The sequence below is a fragment of the Emys orbicularis genome, chromosome 3, assembly GCF_028017835.1.
Source record: "Emys orbicularis isolate rEmyOrb1 chromosome 3, rEmyOrb1.hap1, whole genome shotgun sequence".
Lineage (NCBI taxonomy): Eukaryota > Metazoa > Chordata > Testudines > Emydidae > Emys > Emys orbicularis.
The window spans coordinates 172,454,789-172,480,304 of NC_088685.1; the positions used below are offsets into that span (position 1 = coordinate 172,454,789).

A 25,516-nucleotide genomic window follows, 5' to 3' on the forward strand; every position below is an offset into this window, starting at 1 on the left:
TGGTGGGACCGCATAGTGCTGCAGGTGTGGGACGATTCCCAGTGGCTGAGAAACTTTTGCATGCATAAGGGCACTTTCATGGAACTTTGTGACTTGCTTTCCCCTGCCCTGAAGCGCCAGAATACCAAGATGAGAGCAGCCCTCACAGTTGAGAAGCGAGTGGCGATAGCCCTGTGGAAGCTTGCAACGCCAGACAGCTACCGGTCAGTCGGGAATCAATTTGGAGTGGGCAAATCTACTGTGGGGGCTGCTGTGAGGCAAGTAGCCAAAGCAATCACGGAGGTGCTGCTACGAAAGGTAGTGACTCTGGGAAATGTGCAGGTCATAGTGGATGGCTTTGCTGCAATGGGATTCCCTAACTGTGGTGGGGCGATAGATGGAACCCATATTCCTATCTTGGCACCGGAGCATCAGGGTACCCAGTACATAAACCGCAAGGGGTACTTTTCAATGGTGCTGCAAGCACTTGTGGATCACAAGGGACGTTTCACCAACATCCATGTGGGCTGGCCGGGAAGGGACGCTCGCGTCTTCAGGAACACCAATCTGTTTAAACGGCTGCAGCAAGGGACTTACTTTCCGGACCAGAAAATAACCGTTGGGGATGTTGAAATGCCAATTGTTATTCTTGGGGACCCAGCCTACCCCTTAATGCCATGGCTCATGAAGCCATACACAGGCAGCCTGGACAGGAGTCAGGAGTTGTTCAACTACAGGCTGAGCAAGTGCAGAATGGTGGTAGAATGTGCATTTGGCCGTTTAAAAGGTCGCTGGCGATCCTTACTGACTCGCTCAGACCTCAGCCAAACCAATATCCCCATTGTTATTACTGCTTGCTGTGTGCTTCACAATCTCTGTGAGAGCAAGGGGGAGACCTTTATGGCAGGGTGGGAGGCTGAGGCAAATCGCCTGGCTGCTGATTACTCGCAGCCAGACACCAGGGCGATTAGAAGAGCACACCAGGAAGCGCTGCGCATTAGGGAAGCTTTGAAAACCAGTTTCATGACTGGCCAGGCTACAGTGTGAAATTTCTGTTTGTTTATCCTTCCTGAAAACCCGCCCCCTTTATTGACTCATTCTCTGTAAGGAACCCACCCTCCCCCTTCCCCCAGCTTGCTTTCAAAGGAAATAAAGTCACCATTGTTTAAAAATCATTTATTCTTTATTAATTGATTATAAAAAGAGGGAGAGAACCTGAGTGGGGTTTGGGAGGAGGATCAGCGGGAAGGAAAAGCCCACTAAAAAAAGGTTTAAAAAATGGCAGCCTTTTGCTTGGGCTGTCCACTGGGGTGGAATGGGAGGGTGTACGGAGCCTCCCCCCCCCGTGTTCTTACACGTCTGGGTGAGGAGGCTATGGAACATGGTGAGGAGGTAGGGGGGTTATACAGGGGCTGTAGCGGCACTCTGTTCTCCAGCAGCCGTTCCTGAAGCTCCACCAGACGCCGGAGCATGTCTGTTTGCTCACGCAGCAGCCCCAGCGTTGCATCCTACCTCATCTTATCTTCCTGACGCCACCTCTCATCTCGAGCGTCTCTCCTCTCCTCACGTTGGTCCCTTCTGTCCTCACGTTGGTCCCTCATGTCCTCACGTTGGTCCCTCCTGTCCTCACGGTCACTGGCTTCTTTCCTATACTTGCAAACCGTCTCCTTCCACTCATTCAGATGAGCTCTTTCACTCCTGGTGGATTGCATGATTTCTGCAAACATCTCTTCTCTCGTCTTTTTTTTACGACGCCTTATCTGGGATAGCCTTCGGGAAGGAGGAGGGAGGCTTGAAACATTTGCAGCTGCTGGAGGGAGTGAAAAAAGGAGAGAATTTTTTTAAAAGATACATTTTTCAGAACAATGCTTATACTCTTTCACGGTGACAAATACTATTCACATTACATAGCACATGTGATTTCTGTGCAAGGTCGCATTTTGCCTCTTAATATTGAGTGCCTGTGGCTTTGCTGCTAGAGATCACAGACGCAGGTCCGGGCAACAGAATTCAGCTTGCATGCTGCCATGGTAAGCCACTGTCTTTAGGCTTCTGCGCCCTGCTTTCCCACATACCAAGCAAAGCCCGTTGTGCTGCAGTTTTCCTGTTAACCTTCAGCAGCAGAAAACAAGCTAACACCCCCCCACCATCCAATTGTCTGGGATGAGTGCTTTCTCCCTCCCCCCACCGCGTGGCTGGTATCAGGGAAGATCCCTGCAGGAACCAAACTAACACCCCCCCCCCCCACGAATTCTCTGGGATGAGTGCTTTCTCCCTCCCCCCACCGCGTGGCTGGTATCAGGGAAGATCCCTGCAGGAACCAAACTAACACCCCCCCCCGCCACCCGCCATGAATTCTCTGGGATGAGTGCTTTCTCCCTCCCCCCACCAAGTGGCTGGTATCAGGGAAGATCCCTGCTAGCAAAACGCAAAAAGCTCTGGGCCAATCCTCCCCCCCCCCCCTTTGCACTTGGCTAAATGCAGGGAAGGATTTCTTTTCAGCCACAGGCAAACAGCCCAGTAGGAACGGCCACCTCTGTCCCCTTAATTAAATTCCCTTATTTCAACCAGGTTACCCTAAGCGATATCACTCTCCTGAGGATTACACAGCAAGATAAAGAACGGATGTTGCTTGAATGCCAGCAAACACCGGGACCATACGCTGCCAGGCTCTGTCAGGCAATGATACCAGATTACTTGCTACTAGCATGGCGTGGTCAAGTGTCCTACCATGGAGGACGGAATAAGGCTGCACTGCCCAGAAACCTTGTGGCAAGGCTTTTGGAGTACCTCCAGGAGAGCTTCATGGAGATGTCCCTGGAGGATTTCCGCTCCATCCCCAGACATGTTAACAGACTTTTCCAGTAGCTGTACTGGCTGCGAATGCATCCCAAGTGCTCAGGGCAAATTAATCATTAAAAATGCTTGCTTTTAAACCATGTTTTATATTTTAAAAGGTAAACTCACCTGAGGTCCCTTCCATGGGGTCATGGTCTTGGGTACTGGCTTGGGAGGGTACTTCAGTCAGGGTGAGAAACAGATCCTGGCTGTTGGGGAGAACGGAGAGCTGGGTGCTCTCTGCCAGCTCGTCCTCCTCCTCCTCCTCTTCCCCTTCCACGGAATCATCAGGTGTACCTGATGAGATTATCCCCATCTCGGAATCCACAGTCAGAGGTGGGGTAGTGGTGGCGGCCCCCCCTAGAAATGCATTTAGCTCGGCGTAGAAGCGGCATGCCCGCGGCTCTGACCCGGAGCGACCGTTTGCCTCCTTTGCTTTTTGATAGGCTTGTCTGAGCTCCTTGACTTTCACGCGGCACTGATCTGAGTCCCTATTGTGGCCTCTCTCCATCATGCCCTTGGAAATTTTTTCAAAAGTTTTGGCATTTCGTCTTTTCGAACGCAGTTCTGCTAGCACTGAATCCTCTCCCCATATAGAGATCAAATCCAGTACCTCCTGTACGGTCCATGCTGGTGCTCTTTTTCGATTATCAGCCTGCATGGTTACCTGTGCTGATGAGCTCTCTGTGGTCACCTGTGCTCTCCACGCTGTGCAAACAGGAAATGAAATTCAAATGTTCCCGGGGCTTTTCCTGTCCACCTGGCCAGTGCATGCGAGTTCAGATTGCTGTCCAGAGCGGTCACAATGGTGCACTGTGGGATAGCTCCTGGAGGCCAATAACATCGAATTGCGGCCACACTAACCTTAATTCGGATTAACAATACCAATTTTGACGCTACTCCTCTCGTCGAGGAGGAGTACAGAAATCGAATTAAAGGGCTCTTTAATTCGAATTAAATGGCTTCGTTGTGTGGACGGGTCAAGCGTTAATTCGAATTAAGGCAGCTAAATCCGAATTAAAGTCGTAGTGTAGACCAGGCCCAACTGTGTGGTGCTTGCTGCACATCTATGAACAGAACATTGACAATGCACCTACTAATGGTGAGATGCTTGCTGTAGGCTTATGATTATTACACTGTGTCACTGATTCAATGGGTTGCGTATGAGGGTACAGTAAAACTACTTTCACTGCCACCAGGCATTATGCAGCATCAGTCGGAAACTAATAAAGATAAATCATTTTCAAACAATAGAGTTTTATTGACTAACGAAAACATTTAAAAAAAATCCTGTACAAGTAAATACATTAAAACCTTAATAAAAATAGGACAGAGTGTAAAGAGCAGGAAGGAATATTCATGTCCATTTTAGCTACACATACTCTCACCTGTGAGAGCCATTGTTCATGTATGTGAAGCTGTGATTGTCCTTACTGTCCCCGCAGTGTGGAGTGGTGGGGTAGAGATGCGGCCCCAATGCCACGTGGAATGCTGAGGGAGCGTGTAGGGAGGCGCTATGCTGCAGTTCTCCATGGACTGCAAAGGAAGGCAAGCCTAGGATTCTTGAACGTGGAGGTCCACAAGAGTCTACAGCATCTGTGTTTGCTGCCAGAGCATCTGTGTCTCCCTCTTCATTTTCTGATGGGCCTCCTCGGCCTTTTGCCTTCAGCTCTTTCCCTCTCCATAAAGTCTATGATATTTGCCCTCCAAGCCCTCTCTTCATGGCCCGATGCAGCCCTGGCTTGCAGGGTCTTACTGAATACGTCATCCTGAGTCCTCTTCTTTCTCATCATTTGGCTCAGGCGTTTTGCGGGTGTGGAGGTGTCACGGAGTGTGGGGGAGTCAGGACCCTGCACCCCTCTTCCTGGGATTCACCGTGATTCTCAGCCAGCCAGTAAAACGGAAGGTTTATTGGACAATAGGAACGCAGTCTAAAACAGAGCTTGTAGGTACAACCAGGACTGGGGGGCAGGGAGCTTAGACCCCAGCCTTGGGGTTCCTTGCGTTCCACCACCCAGCACAAAAACTGAAACCAAAAAACTCCTTCAGCAGCTTTCTTCCCCCTCCCCCAGCTTCTCCTCTCCTTTGTCCAGTCTCCTGGCCAGAATGTATCACTTCTTCCACCCCCCTCCTGGCTCAGGTTACAGCTCAGGTACCTTCCTTCAAGGGAAGTCCCCCATCCCCAATGTAACTCCCCTGCAACAGTCCCAGGTCAAATCCGCCCCACTCCCTGTTGCGTCACAGGAGGGAACCCCTCAAGGCCAAAACAGCAGTAGCAGCAGACAAAATACAGGATTTATATGTCAGTATAGTCATAAAAGAAAGCACAAGTTAAAATTCAGAACTCCCTTCCCCTCGCTCCCCTAAAGTTTTAAACACTTATTGACACTTCTGCTTTGGAGCACTTGTGCCCGGCCCCACTCAGAGCACCAGCCATGGGGAGTATGGCCTAACAGGGGTAAGGGAAATGAAGAGGGAATTGCTTGGTTGCATGAAGCTATATGGGAGTATAGGACAATGGCTCTGAAGACTGGCACCATTTTCCACAAGCAGTGGTGATTTTAGCTGATCTCACTCCTGAGGGTGACAAAGCCAGAGAGCACAGTTGCTGCTGGTATCCTGAATCTGCCCTTGCCTGTATGCTGCTAGCCTGTGTACTGCAATGGTACCTGCCAAAGTTATCACTGACTGGAATAGGAAAGTGTCCAACTATGGAGGAAGAAATAAGGCTGCCATCCCTAGAAAGCTTTGGCAGCAGATTGCAGAGTACCACTACAAAAGTTTCATCAAGATCTCTCAGGAGGATTCAAGGGATATCCTTGTGTACATAAACAAACTGCTCTGCGTGTCTCCCCATCCCCTGCCAAAAGAGGAGAATGAAAAACAAATAATTCGACCTCTCATTGTTGTACCTTTACCTCTTCTAGTCTGAGTAAATTAACGAAAAGTCAATAGCAGTCTCCGGCTAAATTGGGGGTGCCACTGTAATGGGAAATAAATTTACACACTTACCCGAGGTTCCCTCCCCTGCATCAAGCTCACCTGTGCTTGACTGACTGGACTGCAGCAGAGTCTCAAACAGGGCCTGGCTTGCAACATAGCTGGAAACCCTGGTCACATCCCCTATCCTCCTCCTCAGTGTTCGTGGCAGGGGCCTGTGACTCGGGCTCCTCCAAGGAATCCACGGTGGTGTGCGGGGTCGTGATGAGGTGTCCCCAAGATATAGCCCGTAGCTCTTTGTAAAAGCTGCAGATCTGTGACTTGGCACCAGATCGATTGTTGGCCTCTCTGGCCTTCTGATATGCCTGATGCAGCTCCTTTGCTTTCACACAGCACCACTGCTGATCCCTGTCTTACTCCTTGTCCTGCATCCCCAGGGCAATCTGCTCATAGATGTCAAAATTTCTACAGCTGGTCTGTAGCCGAGTACTGAGACTCTGGACAATGTTTGGGAAATAGTGGATGGCTTTGCAGCAGTGGGATTCCCTAACTGCGGCGGGGTGATAAATGGCACGCATATCCCAATTTTGGCTCCAGACCACCTTGTGAGAGTACACCAACAGAAAGGGTTACTTCTCTACGGTATTGCATGCGCTGGTCGATCACAGGAGTCGTTTCACTGATATCAATGTGGGGTGGTCAGGGAAGATGCATGACATATGCATCTTCAGGAACTCTGGCCTGTATCGAAAGCTGCAAGCAGGGACTTTCTTTCCAGACCAGAAGATTCCAATAAGGGATGTGGATAGTGCCCATAATGATCCTGGGAGACCCAGCCGACCCCTTACTCCTGTGGCTCATGAAGCCTTACACTGGAAACCTTGAGAGCAGCAAGGAACGCTTCAACAGGTGCAGAATGACCACTGAATGTGCCTTTGGCAGATTAAAGGGTCACTGGTGCAGCCTTTTTGGCAGGTTAAATCTCAATGAGGAAAACATTCTCATGGTCATAGCAGCCTGCTGTGCTCTGCATAATATAAGCAGAGCTAACGGGGAAAAGTTACCCCGGGGTGGAGCATTTAGGTAGACTGCCCGGTGGCTCATTTTGAGCGGCTAGATACCAGGACTACCAGAGGGGCTCAACAGGGGGCTGCGTGAATGGGGGAGGCTTTGAAGCAGCATTTTGACAATGAGCCCCACTATTGTGTCTTTCTTTAATGCATTCAGCCAGGCATTGTTTACTTGCTGCCTTGAATGATCCTTGTAATGATTGCTGCCAAAGCACTAATTGTAGTCTGCAAATATGACCATTGCCACTGTATAAGAATTTCAGCAGCAACTACTGTATGCAGGACACAAAAAGATTCCTTTTATTTCTAAGTCTACATTTTTATTAAACAGCAATACACAGATTTCCATTTCCTACAAGGGACATGACCCTGAGGAGTACTGTCTCAAATGAGGCTCTCACAACTGTGTGCAAGTCCAGTTGTCATTATGAAACGTGTCCCTATGGGTCAAGGGCAAGGGGTACTGCAACGGGCTGGGAACATGCAAGGAATGTGAGTGGGGAGTTTGGGGATGGTATGGAATGCAGTTCTGTACAGGCTACAGGGGAAGTTGAGCACGGATGTGCTCTGCCTGCAGTGCAATCAGGGACCTCAGCATCTCTGTTTGGTCCTCCATCAGCTTTATCATTCGCTCCTGCCCCCGTCTCCTCTCCTGGCTATCCATTCTGAGTTTTTCATTGATCGTCTCTCTCCAAGCTCTGCTCTCGCTGTCTGCAGCATCAGTTGATTGCAGCAGTTCTCTAAATATGTCCTCCTTACTCCTCCTGGTTCGCCTCCTTATCTGATGGAGGCGCTCCGCCGGTGCGTAGGAGGTGGCCCTCAAGAGCACATCTGCAGAAGCAAAAGAAACAATAAACAGAGGTAGTATTGTGAGTGCACTCACAGCCTTGAATCATAACAGTTACATACATCTCTTTCTCACTTTCCCTTAGCAAGTACACAGCACAGCGAGAGCCCAAAACATGGTGAGTTTGGCCTGGAAGGGAGGGAGAGGGAAGGGGCAAGATGGGACAAATGGTCTGGGTGGTTTCCGAAGGGGATCACTCCAAGCGCCTAGGAACACTACTCTGAATACTGGCACTATTTTTCACAGGCGGGGGTGATCAAAGCTGATATCTCATTCCTGAGGGTAGCCAAGGATGCAAGGGTGCATCTCCTGCATGCATGCAGCTTCTGACCGGGTCCGTATGCTGCTCGCCTGTGGCTTGCTTTGGTTCCTGGAGAAGTATTGCCGATTGGTGTGGCAAAGTTTCCTACAGCGGGGGAAGAAACAAAGCAGTTCTGCCGAGGAATCTTCGGCAGAGGATTGCAGAGTACCTCCAGGAAAGTCTCCTAGAAATCACTATGGAGGATTCCCGGGACATCCTGGTGTGCATTAACAAACTTTTCCGCAGGGCCCCCACTGCATAGCTGCACAGGGTAATGAGAAGCAGATGCAAAGAGTACCTAGTGTTAATTTCTATCCCTTATCCCACTTTTATCATGTAACAAAATAAAGCAGAGCTCAACCTCCTGTCACCATGCAGTATCAAAGCAAAATGAGTACTTACCAGAGCTCCCCTTTCCTGCATCAGGCATGCCACAGCCGGAGTGCTCGGACTGGCTAGCCTCCTCCGGAGTCAAAAAGAGGTCCTGGCTCGGCTCGCCAGGCCATCAGACGACCCTGTCGCATGTCCCACATCCTCCTCCAACTCCACTTCCTTGTCCACCGCTTTATCCCCAGGGTTGACTCTGCTGGCTGCTGCCTCCAGTCTCCCCCGAAGTATCCAAGGGACTCTTGGTGGTGGAGGTAGGGTCGCCACTGAGGATGGCGTGCAGCTCCTGGTAGATGTGGCATGTCTTCAGCGCCACACCAGAGCGACGGTTGGTCTCCCATGCCTTCTGGTACACCTGCCTCAGCTCCTTGATCTTAGCATGGCACCACTGCATGTCCCTTTTGTGCCCCTTCTCCTGCATGTCATGAGCAATCTGCCCGTAGGTATCAAAGTTCCACCCTCCTCAGCCTCCTTGCCCCACAAACCCAACAACTCCAGGATACTCTAGGCAGGAGTGCATTTGCTGCAGAAAGTCGGCATGGTCAGCTGTGCATTTGCTATGTGAGCTGTCCACGCCAACTAAACAGGAACAGGAATTTCAAAAATTCCTGGGGCTTTAAAAGAGAGAGGGGCGCATGTCTGCAGACCTGCAGGTCGGCAAAGTTCAAACTGCTGACCAGAGTGGTCATGATGCACATTGTGGGACACCTCCTGGAGACCAATTAGAGCAACATAACCAAGCGCAGTGTCCACACTGGCACTGCATTGATCTATGCTTCTTGTCAAGGTGGTTTTATGTCGTTGGCGTAGCAGGAGAGTTAAATCGGAGGGAGGAGCATTGCCGTGTGCACACCATCATTTTGCCGATGAAAGCTGCCTTTTGACGACAAAACTGTGTAATGTAGACAAGGCTTATAGGTGTGGTGACACTCTGGGGCGGGGAGCTATACATCAGTACTTTCAGAAGATCTCTCTTCGTACATCTCAGTAGATGCGATACAGGTTCTTCCAACACTCAAAGATCCTCTTGCAAAAGGAACCTAGTTGGTTCCAACAAAGTAGGGCACCATGTGGCTGGTTAGGATGAAGCTGATGTTACCAGGGATGGTACAGCTGGACGATCCATATGGTCCTTTTGCCCATTACCTGTAGAAGTGGGTCACGGTCAAAGACAGTTTCTTCAAGGAGTCCCTGATGACTGGAGGACTCTGAGAAGGGTACCCGTGTCAGTGTCTAGTGAGGCTGTTTGCTGAGAGATTTCTCAGAGAGCACCATGCTGCAGATAATCTTTGAGGATGTAGGAACCACAGCAGTACTCATACCAGATGCAAGGTATACTTGCCACCTGATTTCGGGGACGACTCCTCCCTCTTCTTAGACCCTCTGAAGCTGTTCCCAGGTCTCCGCTTGTTGGAGTCAGAGCTGTGAAAGTCGCCAGGGCACTCAGGTTGCCTGAGGCCAATATCCAAGGGGGCCTGAAGTGATAGCAGGTCTCAAGGAATGCTTCATGAGGAGAAGATTGAGCCTGTTGTCCCTCAGATTCCTAGACCTACTCTTAAAACCAGTGCAGACCTTGCACTTAGATGGAACACGCGACTCAGACAGCTGGAATGTCCATCACTAAGGCAAAAAGACCTATTACAGGTCTGGCAGGGTTTGCAGCCTGAAATTTTGGCCATACCCCGCAACAGAGAAGGTGGAAGACAAGGAGAGGCCAAGGTCAGGTGTGGAGGGGGTATGGGGGGGACCCCCAAAAGCACACAGCGTGTTCGGGAAATTAATAAAAAATATTAGAAGAGGTAAGACTAAAATAAGTCAGCTAGCTAAAACTTTGAAGCTAACGGATACCGCAATGCTGCATCTCTAGTTGCAGGTTGCTGAGAAGGAACTGGAACAGTGACGGGTCCACCCTCCTCTATATGCTCTTGGATTGGAGCACGGGGATGTACATGGTGCAGATGTGGACCCCACAGACATTACTACCAAAGATCTCTGATTGAAAGCACGCAGGCACACAGACACCTAAAGTGGAGCACCCATAGGGACACCTAGTCAAAGAATATTTACATATCTGCTTAACTTTAATCATAAAGCAAGGGGAATGAGGTAATATATTTTATTGGACAAACTTTTGTTGGTGAGATAGACAAGCTTTCGAGCCACAACTTTAATCATGAGTGTAGTCCTATTGACTTCAGTGGGACTAGTCCTATGAGTAAACTTCACACCTTTAAGTGTTTGCAGGATTGAGACCAAAATTCAGATTAAACCAAAAAACTTTAACTTTGGTCTGGACAGGCAGGCAAAGTAGAAAAAAATTCAATTGTTTTGTTTTAAAACATTTTAAATGTATACAATGTTATTTGAGATCTTACTTGTTGCTTTGAGTGAAAAGAATTTTTTTTATTTCTAATGTTGATTAGTTAATTTAAATGACAGCACATGCATTGTGTAAAGAGGCGCTTGAGTAGCTACAGGAAGTGGTTACATGAAAACAGTCTGAAGAAACAAAGACAGCAAAAGTTGTGCACTGACTTGTACAGTTATTTCCTGGTAATTAAGCTACATTTAAAGTAAGTTTCAAATGTGTCTAGCAGCACAGTTAGAACGAGTAAATACACACTCAAGTGCAGTAATGGCAACTTACCTCTGCCACTTGAACTGCTTCTGCTGCTTGAAGAGGAGGAAGATCTTGATGAAGAGCATGAGGAGGATGTAGTAGTAGTACTAGCAGATGATGTTGATGAAATGGATGATGATCTGCTTCTGCTGCGTTTTCGCTTTCTCTTGTCTTTCCCTTAGGAGAACACAAGGTCTGGTTCATTAGGTTTCAAATAGTGAGAACACACAAGCTAATAACTTAAGCTCAGAAGACACATTTTTATAGAAATTAAAATTTAAGACAAGCTTTGGTGAATCAATTAAAAAAAATAAAACCATTGTCCTTGCCTTCTGTCATTTCCAACATAATTTAGCTAATGACAATGCTAAGCAATGCAATCAACCATTTTTACTCATGCAAAACATAGTATGCAAATAATACAAGAGAGTCTTTCTGCAGCAGCTATTGTCCTAGATCAATGGTCTCCAAAGTGGGGTGGGCACAAGAGGATCCTTCGGGGTGCGTGGCAGGAGGAGTGCCACCAGAGCAGCGCCGCTTTGGCAGTTCGGGCGGGAGTCTGAGCGCCTTTTTGTTGTTGCTTGGGCGGCAAAAATGGTAGAGCCGGCCCTGCGGCGCGGCAGGGGGTGCGTGCTCAAAATTTTTTTACTGCTAGGGGTGCGCGCGCGATCAAAAAAGTTTGGAGACCACTGTCCTAGACTAGAGTTTGATTTCATGACTCCCACCTCTGACTTTCATCTCTTCTTGTGATGTAGCGCATGGTGTTCCACATTTCTCATCACGTCTGTTATCCATATCTAGTGAAAAGAAACATATATGAATATCACCAAAAAGGCTTTCTTTGAAACTTACATGTACAATGGTAGTTGAGATCAGGGAATGTTTCCATGATCAAGTCCTATTATTTTAGATGGGGGAAGAAAAATAAATATCAAACTACATCAGGATGAAACATGAGAGTAGTGTCTAATCTTGCTATGCCAGGAATTGCACAAAAAAATCCCAAGTATATACGAATGTATATATATATATATATATATACATACACATACACACACACACACAAAAATTGCATTCATACTCACCACTTTTATATTCATATTCATATATATATATATATATATATAAGTGTGTGTGTGTAAGTTAATTTAAGACTGTTGTAACTTGATTAAATCAGAAAAATTCTGTGAAACTACATGCAGATCATTGTTCAAAGCACATTTTAAAACCAATTTTGCAGACATTAAGTTTGTACATAATTAAAAAAAAAAACATGCTATATACTGCCTTCTATTCAGAAAACTCGCCACAAAGGGCTTCATATGCTAAATACAACACAAAACCACTGAAATGCGGCGACCTTTGGCATGGAGCACTCAGCAGACATCACGTTGCTGAACAGTGGCAAGAGGAGAGGGGGAATTTTGGCTAGGATACCAGGGAAAACTCTCTCTCTCTCTCTCTCAAAAAGTGCCATGTTACCTTTAACATCCATGCATAATACAAGAAAATGTTCCCTATAGTGCAATCTTACATCAGCAGGAAGATGACCTGGATGATCTAGTAGGTCTTTTCCATCTTTAAATTCTATGATTCTAATAGACAGAATCTGTACTCTAAAATTCTCATCTGACATACACAAAATTGTTTTGTTTTAAACTCATGGTTTTCCAGTTTCTAGTGCATTCTGATTTTAAAGCAGTTTACATTAAGAGATCTTTAAATTTGAAATTAATTCCTAAGAACATGAAGTGGTTCATTTTCATAAGTTTTACTCTTGCTTAATTCCCATAAACAAGCTAGGGAAATATAGACTAGATGGTGCTACTATAAGGTGGAAAACTGTTCCCATAGAGTAGTTACCAGTGGTTCACAGTCAAGCTGGAAGGGCATATTGAGTGGGGTCCCACAAGGATCCGTCCTGGGTCCAGTTCTATTCAATACCTTCACAAATGATTTAAATCAGTGATACTCAGAGCTCAGTGGTTAAGGAGCAAACCAATGATCAATATTACCCAGAAGAGCCATAGTAGTGTGAATTCACGGTTTCATTTACTGTAATCTCACAGCAAAATGTATACTTATTTTATCAAATACAATTGGTTAATAACATAGTAAAAGCATCCTGATTGGTTAATAATTAAATCAGTGTTTTAATATCACGTGCTGCGAAGAGCCACAGGGGAGACACGGCCACTTGCGGCTTGCGAGCGCCTCAGTCTGAGTATTACTGATTTAGATAATGGCATAGAGAATACACTTACAAAGTTTGTGAATGACACCACGCTGAAAGCGGTTACAAGTGCTTTGGAGATCGAATTAAAATTCAAAATGATCTGGACAAACTGGAGAAATGGTCTGAAGTAAACAGGATGAAATACAATAAGGACAAATGCATAGTACACAGAATGGGAAATGACTGCCTAGGAAGGAGTACTGCGGAAAGGGATCTGGAGGTTATAGTGGATCACAAGCTAAATATGAGTCAACAATGTAACACTGTTAAAAAACAAACAAACCATCATTCTGGGATGTCTCAGCAGGAGGGTTGTATGCAAGACATGAGAAATAATTCTTCCACACTATTCCACACTGATAAGGCTTAACCTGGAGTATTGTGTCACATTCTGGGTGCCAAATTTCAGGAAAGATGTGGACAAATCAGAGAAAGTCCAGAGGAGGAGAACAAAAATTATTAAAGGGCAAGAAAATATAACCTATGAGGAAAGATTGAAAAAAAACTGTTTGCGCTTAGTCTGGAGAAGAGAAGACTGACGGGGGACATGATAACAGTTTTCAAGTACATAAAAGGTTGCTACAAGAAGGAGGGAGAAAAATTGTTCTCCTTAACCTCCGAGGATAGGACAAGAAGCAATGAGGAAAAATTGGAGCAATGGAGGTTTAGGCTGGACATTAGGAAAAACTTTGTAACTCTCAGGGTAGTTAAGCACTGTAACAAATTGCCTAGGTTGTGGAATCTGTGTTATTGGAGGTTTTTAAGAACATTCCTGACAGGTGGTCTAGTTATTACTTAGTCCTGCCTTGAGTGCAGGGTGTGACACTACGCCCCATATTCTTCATAGAAATATTGTTATAATATGGATTATAGCATATCTAAGATGTATGTTATGCACAATGGCTCTATAATTGGAAAGGTTATGAGGTACTGAATATGATTATCCTATTTGTATGCATGTATCATTTCTGTATCTGAAGTTAGGAATATTGACTATGTAACAATTACAAGTGGGCTTACACCTGGGGAATGCCCACGAGTCAGAATGCAATCAGTCTGGATGGGCCATTAGGGAGAACAATAGGACTTTGAAGATGCTAATCTCCCACCTTCCTGAGAAGCTGCCTGGGATGCTACAAATGGCTTTTGACTCATGGCTGCTTTGACACTGCAGCGTCATGTGATCAGGTCACCTGGTACTGGACTCCACCATAGAATACCGATATTTTTCCTCTGAGGGGGGTGGGAACCTCACTGGCAAACAAAGGGTTCCCGCCATATGTAAAACCTATTTAAGACAGGGGAGTGACTTAATCAGTATTCATTCTTCACTGAATACCCACTCAGGATGACTGCTGAAAACATCTAAGAAACAAGGACAAAAGGGAGAGGGGGGGAGGAGAAGAGCTGAGCCCAGGCTGGAAAAGGTGTCTGGCTTGTGAAAGAAACGCCTAAAACAACATTTAATGTGAGAAATTACTACTTGTAACCAGTTTCTTTAGTGTATTAAGCTTAGTTAGTTTTATTTGCTCTGCTTTGATCTGTTTGCAATCCCTTATAATCACTTAAAATCTATCTTTTGTAGTTAATACACTTGTTTTTGTTTTCTCTAAAACCAGTCTGTGGAATTCTTAACGGGGGGAGCGGGAAGAGCTGTGCTTCCTCCACATTGAGGGAGGGGGCAAGTTTCATGAGCTTATGCTGTATAATTCTCTGTGCAGCACAAGACAATATAATTTTGAGTTTACACTCTAGAGCGGGTGTGCACTTGAGTGCTGGGCAATTCCTTAGCTGAAGCCTTCCCATGCAGAGCTGATTTCAGTGTTTGTGTCTTTCTGCAGCTGGGTGTGTCCCTACCTGTGTGTGTGCCGGAGGAGGCTTGAGGGCCCGGCTCAGCAGGACAGCGTAAGGGAGCCCAGGCTGGTGGAACAGGCAGGCTCAATGGTACCCCAGTACATCAGGTGGCCCCTCAGAGTGGGGGTGGGGGAAGAACCCATCACACAGGGGACTGGACTAGATGAGCTATTGAGGTCCCTTCCAGTCCTACACTTCTATGATTCCATTCATAGCTGTTTTAGTGCAGGTCATTAGTACTTAGTGTTCGGCTGTTAAGATGGTAGGAGATTAAAGCAAAACATCCATGCTATGTGACATCCAGTCAACATGACCTCAGAGCAGTGGAGGGCACACAGGTAAAGAGACAAACCTGTCCTGGCATCACGCAAAGCAATGTGGGATAGCAGTTTGCAGACTGCCAAGCTAGTGGAAATGGGCAGAGAGCACACATTAGTCCACACTAACTCAATACACAATGAACTTAATATACTTTCAAAGTGAATTACAGAATTATTAACTGGCCAATTAGTATACTTTGAAGAATTGTGCTGTATGGACACAAGTCACTTGAATGCACACTAAGAAAAGTTATTGTGGACTAAAACCCTGTGTAAACAAGCCCGTACTGTCTGCAAATATAAAATTAGGATAATATTTATCTACTTTTCAAAAGGACATATATATGAATACTATAAGTGAATGATTATGTCATGTAAACTCTTGAGACGGTGCTACAAGGAGATAGACTTGGAAATTTATTTAATCCATTTAAATTCCCGGAGACCTTGAAGGGATGAGGAAACAATGCAAGATGTTGATAGCATCACTTAAATGCAACTTTATAGAAATAGTTAAATTAAAAGTTCATGCAAATTTAAATCATTTAAAAATTCTCAAAAGGAGAAAAACTGCTATGATCACGATATAAGCCTATGACAACAAATTAATTCTGGATTAAAACTACTCTCTGCATCAGATGATCTAACGCCAAAGGGATCGCACAGCATGAACAACCTTACGCACCTTAAAAACACAGGCACAATCGGGCTAAGATAAACATTTCAGGGTTGACAGGTCCAAAAATGAACCTACTGTAATAATAAAAATCTTTCATTTTCCTGTTTTTAATCATAAAATTTAGTGCCAGGGAACTAAGAAGATTATGATGTTCAGCATTTATTATAGATTTTATTCAAAAGACTGAATATAGTGGCTTACGTACAAGTGCAATCCTGAAAAATATCAGAAAACCTAAATCAAGTCAAAATACTCTTCTTTGCTAGGCAACCTAATACACAGTGCAGGTTCATTTGCAACTGCAGGTGCACATGTGCATGGCTTTCTGAGATGACTTCTGAAAGTTAAAAATGTGCTTAACCCAACACATGCTGTTATGCACAGCATCACACTTTGCGCCACAACTGTGAGCCTCACTGTTTGAGAGTAACAACTGAGAGCATGTGGAGTCAGCAAGATTAGCTTTGGGGAGGGATATACGTCTCTCTTTCAATCCCTTTTTGTTAGAACAAAGATTGTCCTTCAATGACCAGCGCTTGAGGAAGCATATCAACCACCTCTCAATTAGTGAGCAAGTCAGTGATATGCGGAACCACAATGTGGCCAACTCTAGCAATATTTGGTGTTTTACTTAAAACCCCAGCTCCCGGAGTCAGGTTATTACAGGAGAATCTCAGCTTCCATTAAAAAAGCAAGTTTCTGCTGCTCAGGGCGGTAGAGAAAACCATGGCCCCAAGCGCCCTCTAAAGGTGCAGTGAGCAGAAGGCAGCAGAGAAACCCCTGCCCTACGTTACCCATAGGGGCTGGAACTAGGGACGCCGCAGCACTCCTGACGTGGGCTGGTTTCCATCATACGCAGGGTTTAGGGTTCGGGTCCATGGCTCACAGCCAGCCCCACTGTACAGACTGCTCCAGCTCCCCTGGGGTTCTCTCTAAACCTCACGGGTTTTAAGCCACCCGTGTGATGTCGCGGGGCCTGAGCCAGACGTTTTGAACACCCGGGAGGGCGGGGGCACAGAGGGTCCAGCCAGAGCGGGGCGGGCAAGTGAAACCTCCCCGCGCGACTGGCCGCGATGTACTTGGGGGGCGTCTGCCAGGGCCGCGGCCCAGGCGCAGCTCAGCGCCTCGCTCCCTCTCCCTGCGGGCGGCCAGCAGGGAGCTCCCGTGGGAAGCCACCGGCCGCAGCGGGTGCCGAGCGGGCCCGCGGCTGCGGGGCGGGGCGGGGCACCGCCGCGCGGGAGGGGCCGGGAGAAGAGGGGGCAGACAGCGAGCGGGAGAAGAGGAAGGAGACGCTGCTTCCCGGGCGCCAGCGCTGCGCCGCTCCCAGCACTTACCAGGGCCCAGGTCCCGCCTCGGACTCCCCACCTTAGCGTCCAGCGTCCCCGTTACCCGGAAGTACAAGGTTGACCCCGACCGGAAGGGAATAGGGGCTACATCCGGGAGATCTAGGTGGGACGGGCCTGAGTTCAGAGCAGCGGGGTGTCTCCCAATGGGACAGCCTATGGGCGGGCCTTCCCCCCCCCCGCGTTTACCTCGCACATGGTGCGTGCGGTCAGTGCCAGCCCAACAGAGCAGCTGCAGGGGGCCACGCCCAACGCAGGGGGCGGGGTCACGGCTGCCACGTTCCGCGCGGACTCTATGCCGGAAGCTACTTGCGAATGAGGGTAAATCAACGCGCGCCGTATGCAAATGAGCATGTAGGTGCGTATCCCACTTGTGCCCAGCCCGCTGCGGCGGGTGTGCGTCAGCTCCCCTCGCAGCGGCCCGGCCCGTGGCTCAGGGAGAGCCGCGGAGGGCCTGGGAGATCCCCCCTCCCGGGGGCTTGTCCTACACCGTCCACGGCAGCTCCTAGCAGGGCTTCCCCCAGCGCTCGCCCCGGGGCTGCTGTTACGCTGGGCGCAGCTCCGCTCCTACAACTGGGCTGGAGTCGCCATCCCCCGTTTTTCCCTATGGACATGTTCACGGCGGGGGGGACAGGCCGCGATTGCTCGGGAGTGACACTCGCTGCTGAGGTGAAGCTCTGTAAACAGCATTGACACGTTATCAGCAGCACCTGGCCGCAGCCTTCGGCCGCCCTGAATTCTCGCTTCTGCCTGGGGCTGCGCACGTGGATGATCCGGGGTGGCAATGTTTGTATCCGTTTTTACACCAGTAAAAGTCTGATCTCTGGGAGCCTAGCTATAGAGTAAATCGAGCCCCACCTTTTATTGTATACAGATGTTAGTTGCGTTTCCTGCTGCACTCTCTCCTTTGCGTGTAAACTACATTCCTTGGCAAAACGCATTGCGTGCCAAATTGGACAGTGTGCCTTGCTTCTTTACCCCATATCCATTTTAATCCACTTTCTACTCAATTACTTTACACAACAGTTTGTCACTATGGCTGCTCAAAGCAAGTCTGAATTTTTCCTGATGAATTTACACAGGGTAATCAAATAACATACTTCATATCCACTAATTGCCACTGACACTAAAAAATCCCAATAGGAGCACAAACCTAGTTTTCTGTGCTAACACTGCAGTCCACATGTCTGCTGCTTACCTGGCTATGTATATGGTATTGAGACTTCTAAAGATAAAAGTCAAGATACAAGGGCTATTCCAATCCCATTTTACTTTAGAGGGTTTTTTTTAAGTAGCTGTCAGGCTCTTCCCGGTCTGTCCAGGCAGCTGGCATCATTGAATGCCCCATATTTAGAGCCATAGGAAGGGGAGTGGGAGCTGTTTAGAATAGTGGATGTAGCCCCAATCTGAACGGGTTGTACCTCCTCTGACATACAAGACAATAACCTAGACAAACCTTAATTCAATAAGGTTTAACTTAATTCTGTAATTATTTTAGAAGTCATCCATTGTATTAAAATGCAATTGCTAATAAGTTATTGTGGAATTATATCTAACTTCTCTAGGAAACATGACTAATGCAATAGTTTGAAGTATTAGGAACTTAAAAGGACTCGTTGGGATAATACATGTGAAATGGATTTCCCAGGAAATATTTGGGATGAGGGGAATGCAAAGGACTCACCACTCACCTTTTGAATTTTCATCTTGAGCAGAAAACCATTGTCTGGGTGATTACCCATTCACAGTCTCTTCAAAGGCCCAATCTGGATAAATGACTCAAAGTCAGGGTTCTTGTTCTGCGCAAAAGTGTGTTATGAACTCAAAACCACAGGAAAACCCTTGTATGGGATTTTGAAGGACTGCTTACCTGCCAGAGCCCATGTTGGTGTTAGGGGTCACTTCTGGTTAGCCTCTTAGCATCCATGTAGGTTATTCTATATTTTTAGTGTTTTCTCTTATGCTTTTACCTTAAGAATGAAGTGTGCTTGCTCAGAAAGAGCTGTGTGGTGACCTATATTATTGGCAATTACATGGTATACCGTCTCTGAAGAGAAGGCAAAAGAAGCCTGCTTGGGCAGCCTGTCTTTTGCTGAGAATATCACAGTTGAGTCAGGGGACTGTACAGCCTGGAAATACCCTTGTCAGAAGGGGGAAGAGACCCATGTCTCCATCCAAGAGAGGAGATGACTGGGGAGCTGGAAGCCGATAATAGGTGACCTTGCTGGACCACAGAGGGCGAATACCAGTGCAGTTGCCCTGAGCTGACACCTGCCTCTCATAGATAGCTTGAGGATCTGCTTTCTTACACTTGGGCAACACTTACATTCCCGGTCATAGAATTGAGCTTAATGGGGATTCTCTCCCACAGGAAAGAAAGGGGGACAGACTTTAGTTCTTGCATTGGGGAAGGGCCCAACACCTTCTATCTCCAGCCTGGCAATTCAAGTGTGAACTTTACTGTTCCCATGGCCAAGCAAGAAGCTGGCACAGTACAACAGTGAAGTTACTTTGATAATCCTACCATGTTCATGGAGGATACGCCCAGCAATAGCGATTAGCTCTGGATGTCCCATAGCATCTGATGGCCAGAAGCTAGGACTTTACAACAGGGGATGGATTGCTCGATAATTGCCCTGTTCTATTTATTCCCTCTGAAGCAGCTGACATTGGCTGCTGTCGGAAGACAGGATGCTGCACTAGATGGACCATTGGTCTGATCCAGTATGGCCGTTCTTATGTTCTTACCATCATAACTAAGGCTATGTTTTAGTTACGGGTATTTTTAATAAAAGTCATGGACAGGTCACGGACAGTAAACAAAAATTCATGGCCTGGGACCTGTCCATGACTTGTACTATATACCCCTGACTAAATCTTGGGTGTTGGCAGGGGTGTAGTGTAGTGAATTATAAACTGGTATGTGCAGCTGCTTTAGGATGTTAAAATATGAAATACCCTTACGTAAACAGGGTGTTTTTCATTTTCTTTGTAATTCAAAAGGAGTGTCCTTTCTTGGGTACATAGCATAAACTCTGGGATGCAAATAGCTATCCAGTATCCCATTCTCCTCTGTAAAAACTGTTTAAAAAGTCTGCCTGAAGTTGTTAACACCACAACCACTTTAAAAGGATGGTGAAGTTCAGTTTATTCTTTACATATTTTACTGGTACAGGTATGACAATGGGATAGAAAAATGACAATATATTAGTAAAGAGTTATCCAAAAAGGCTAAAAACTGGTCAATAAATACATTAAAAACATACCACGTCGCTGTAGAAATGTCGTATACTCATTAGGTTAAATATCTCATACATTCGCATTGAAAAGTTTTTGGTGTTTTCCATGCAAGTTACAATTTGTCTTTTCTATAACATCTATGCTATGCAACATTCTTTCCTTACTAGGAACGGGATGATATCTAAACTCCACATTATAAGAAGTAAAAACATCTGAAAAAACAAAATCCCAACTCTCAACTGCTTTTATAAATAAGAAGTTGATTAAAATGCAGTCACCCTGAAAAATGTAATTTACTGAGCAAATGCTTTATAAAAGGCAGTCTTTTAAAAGGAAGCTGTTACTGTAAACCCAAAATGGGTTGCTTGTGCTTCAGCATATATTTCTTTAAATTATTTTAAAAACTATATTCATGGCAAAAAAGTAAATATAGTCAACAATTAGAGAATGAGAGATTGCAATATGGATTGGATGAAGGTTTAACATGCTTCAAAATCTGTCCAAGAACACACTAAACATTTGTCAACATCACAAAACCATCACCTACTCTAACCATTTGAAATGGAGTTCTAATAATACTTAGTTCTTTGCATGCTCAAAGCACTGCACAAACATCTTCTAATTAGTTCTAATACCCCTGTGATGCAAGTATTATCCCCATTTTACAGTTGGGGAAATGGAGGCCGAGGGAGTTAAGTGACTTGCTCAAGTCCAGACCATGCCCTCCCATCTCTCTGAGTTCTATAATACTTTTCTGTATTTTACTACTAACATTCTAGGAGTTTTATGGAAACAGGTGGTAGGTATCACTTCCATCAGTCCTAGTAGTCATTATTCATATTACATCATTTTGAAAGTTACAGCACAGATGTTACTGTAAAAAAAAAATCAACATTAGATCCACTTTAATGCACCATGTTGAGTCACAAAGTTCTGGCATGCTGCACCTTTTTAAACACACGCCCATTCTTTTCAAAACAAAGTATTAAAGATATAAGATCAAATTCTGCTCTCTAGTACAGGTGCAACAGCTATTAAACTCAGTGAGAATTGCAGTTGTACAACAGATAACAGAATTTGGCCCATAGCATCTGTCCCTGGGAACATCTATAATCCCCACAGTGGCCCAGTATATACTGGCACAGTAGCATCGAAATAGAAAAATACCACTAAGATGTGGAAACGTAGCAGCATGTAGGGAGAACTTTCCAATTTTAACAATAAGCCTATCTGGCCCATAATCCACCTGAGAACACTGGAAGTTAAATTTCTACCAGTCTGGAAATTTCATCTAAGACGACAAAGGCAAAAATATCATGTTTTATGCCAATTACCTAAAGCTACAGCATTCAGCCTATATTAAGATTTTCATATGAAATGTCAGGGCACATTAGTGATTTTACCCGTTCTTGTCCTTTTCCTGCATTTTCTACCTAGTTCCCTACAGTCCTTGCTCCACTTTGGTTTTTGTCCTCTCGCCACAAGCTTACTCCAAATCCTTCCTGATGTCTTGCTGCCTTTTCAGAAGAGCCTCTAAGTTTGCCCCCACTGTTGGGCTGCAAGAGCAACTAATTACATTTCCATATCTAGCTATCTGATTTGCAAGTGAAAACAGACATCTAAATTCTATTACTTGTACCACAAAATGATTATGGATGCACAATTAGAGCCCTCTTAAAAGTGTCCATAAAGCTTTTGCAAGGCACACATGCACTTGTCCCCACTCCTTCCTTGCTAGTAGTTCCTGTAATCCGCAGTGTCTGAACTTGGCTTGTTTACGCAGCCAGTTTCTCCCCCAAACCCATACCCAGGCATACATTCACCTGCAATGGAGAGGGAACTCAAAGCAAAATTCCCAGCTGTCCCACTTCATCTGAGCTGCAAAACAGAGCCTGAAAGAAATGAGGGTCCAATTCCTAAAGTGCAGAGTACCCACAGTTGGGGCTGGATTTTCATGAGAACTCAGCTCCCAGTCAGGCCCCCTAGATTGTGAGCTCTTTGGGGCAGACACAGGCTATATGTTCTATGTTTGTACAGCACCTAGCACAGCGGGGGTCCTGCTACGTGACAACAGCCCCAAGCTCTATGGTAATATAAATTCTAGTAAATTAAGTGGTCAGATTTCCAGACGTACTCAGCAACTAGCAATTCCTTTTGAGGGCTGCTGGGCATGGAGCACTTTTGAAAAGCTCATTCTTTATTTAAAGTAGGGCTGTCAAGCGATTAAAACAATTAATAGCGATTAATTGCACGATTAATCGAACAGTTAAACAATAATAGAATACAATTTATTTAAACATTTTTGGATGTTTTCCACATTTTCCAATATATTGATTTCAATTACAACACAGAATACAAAGTGTACAGTGCTCACTTTCTATTTATTTTTTATTACAAATATTTGCACTGTACAAAACAAAATAAATAGTATTTTTCAATTCACCTCGTACAAGTACTGTCGTGCAATCTATCATGGAAGTTGATCTTACAAATGTAGAATTAAGTACAAAAAATAACTGCATTCAAAATAAAACAATGTAAAAGTTTAGAGCCTGTAAGTCCACTCAGTCCTATTACTTGTTCAGCCAGTCGCTCAGAGAAACAAGTTTGTTTACATTAGGCAGAGATAATGCTGCCCGCTTCTTGTTCACAATGTCACCTGAAAGCGTGAACAGGTGTTTGCATGGCACTGTTGTAGCCGGCGTCGCAAGATATTTACATGCCAGATGCACTAAAGATTCATATGTCCCTTCATGCTTCAACCACCATTTCAGAGGACACGTGTGCATGCTGATGACAGGTTCTGCTCTATGATAATCCAAAGCAGTGCGGACCGACGCATGTTCATTTTCATCATCTGAGTCAAAAGCCACCAGCAGAAGGTTGATTTTCTTTTTTGTTGGTTCGGGTTCTGTAGTTTCCGCATCAGAGTGTTGCTCTTTTAAGACTTCTGAAAGCATGCTCCATACCTCGTCCCTCTCAGATTTTGGAAGGCAATTCAGATTCTTAAACCTTGGGTCAAGTGCTGTATCTATCCGTAGAAATCTCACATTGGTACCTTCTTTGCGATTTGTCAAATCTGCAGCGAAAGTGTTCTTAAAATGAACATGTGCTGAGTCATCAGCCGAGACTGTTATAACATGAAATATATGGCAGAATGCGGGTAAAATAGAGCAGGAGACATACAGTTCTCCCCCAAGAAGTTCAGTCACAAATTTAATTAACGCATTATTTTTTTTAACGAGCATCATCAGCATGGAAGCATGTCCTCTGGAATGGTGGCCGAAGCATGAAGGGGCATACGAATGTTTAGCCTATCTAGCACGTAAAGACCTTGCAATGATGGCTACAAAAGTGCCATGCGAACCCCCTGTTCTCACTTTCAGGTGACATTGTAAACAAGAAACAGGCAGCATTATCGCCCGTAAATGTAAACAAACTTGTTTGTCTTAGTGAATGGCTGAACAAGAAGTAGGACTGAGTGGACTTGTAGGCTCACTTTTTTGTTTTTAGTGCAGTTATGTAACACACACACACACACACAAAAAATCTATATTTGTAAGTTGCACTTTCACGATAGAGAGATTGCACTACAGTACTTGTATGAGGTGAATTGAAAAACACTTTCTTTTGTTTGCCATTGTTACAGTGTAAATATTTGTAATAAACAATATAAAGTCAGCAGTCTACTTTGTAAACTGTGTTGTAATTGAAATCAATATATTTGAAAATGTAGAAAAACATCCGAAATATTTAATAAATTTTAATTGGTATTCTATTGTTTAACAGTGCGATTAAAATGGTGATTAATTTTTTAAATCGCAATTAATTTTTTTGAGTTAATCGCATGAGTTAACTGCGATTAGTCAACAGCCCTAATTTAAAGCAATGCTTCCCCACACACATCCTCTTTTCTCCGTCTTTGGGGAATGCTGCATGTTAGCAGGAACTCTTCAAGTGCAGTTTTCCAAAGTTCTGAGCCACTGCAGGGCTGATAAGCCACCCAAAAAAAAAAAAAAAAAAAAATATCCTCCACGGGCAGCAGAGGAGCAAAAGTTTCAGAGCTTTTGCCCCTGCCTTCCAGCAGTGGACTCAACTGGTCTGCTACTCTTGTAGGTTAGTAGATGAGCTGAGAACCCCAATAACGAATATATCTTGGGAGGCGATAAGCACCAGCAGCTTCCATTGACTCCTAATGGGGACTGGGGATGCTCATCACAAATGAGGGGGGAGGGATAGCTCACTGGTTTGAGCATTAGCCTGCTAAACCCAGGGTTGTGAGTTCAATCCTTGGGGGGGCCATTTCAAAATCGGGGGCAAAAATCTGGGGATTGGTCCTGCTTTGAGCAGGGGGTTGGACTAGATGACCTCCTGAGGTCCCTTCCAACCCTGACATTCTATGAAGTCAGGATCTGGCCCAAAGCACTGAGCAGGAACATAGGGGACACTAATGACATCACTGGGACTTGTGGGTGCTCAGCACAGCTGAGTAAGCAGGCCAGAACTATAAGACATCTTCATCCAGACTTTCTGGATAACTAGGAGCTCTGAAATTCCTGGCTAGGTTTTTCCTACCTGGCTCAGCTTTTCTCCCTCGGTTTTTAAAAAAGTCAGGGTGCTGCTGGGATCAGGATTCATCTCTTCATATTCAGGCAGTGTTGAAATGATTCCCTCGCAAAATCACAAGAAATGCACCTAGACACCACTATGATGGGAGCCCTATCGATGTTTATAAGTGACTGGAACCACAAATTTGCCTGGGTTCCAAAGGGCCTACTGTAGTTTCATCTTAAAATGCCAGTCTTGAGATGTGAGCCAAGCATTCACTCCCAAAATATATTGAAGAGTCAAAATACTGGTTT

At 45.5% G+C, this 25,516-nt stretch overlaps 1 protein-coding gene across 1 annotated transcript in view; it reads right to left on the reverse strand.

Moving 5' to 3' along the window:
* LOC135875916 (protein AF-9-like) overlaps positions 1-17,552 on the reverse strand; it is a 28,789-nt gene extending 11,237 nt beyond the window's left edge. The window contains exons 1-3 of the mRNA XM_065400994.1: positions 17,406-17,552; positions 11,708-11,779; positions 11,010-11,159 (exon numbers count right to left, since the gene is read on the reverse strand). Coding sequence (XP_065257066.1) covers positions 11,010-11,159; positions 11,708-11,777 — 220 coding nt within the window. The 5' untranslated portion in view covers positions 11,778-11,779; positions 17,406-17,552. The remainder of the gene's footprint in view (positions 1-11,009; positions 11,160-11,707; positions 11,780-17,405) is intronic.
* Positions 17,553-25,516: the final 7,964 nt, after the last annotated feature.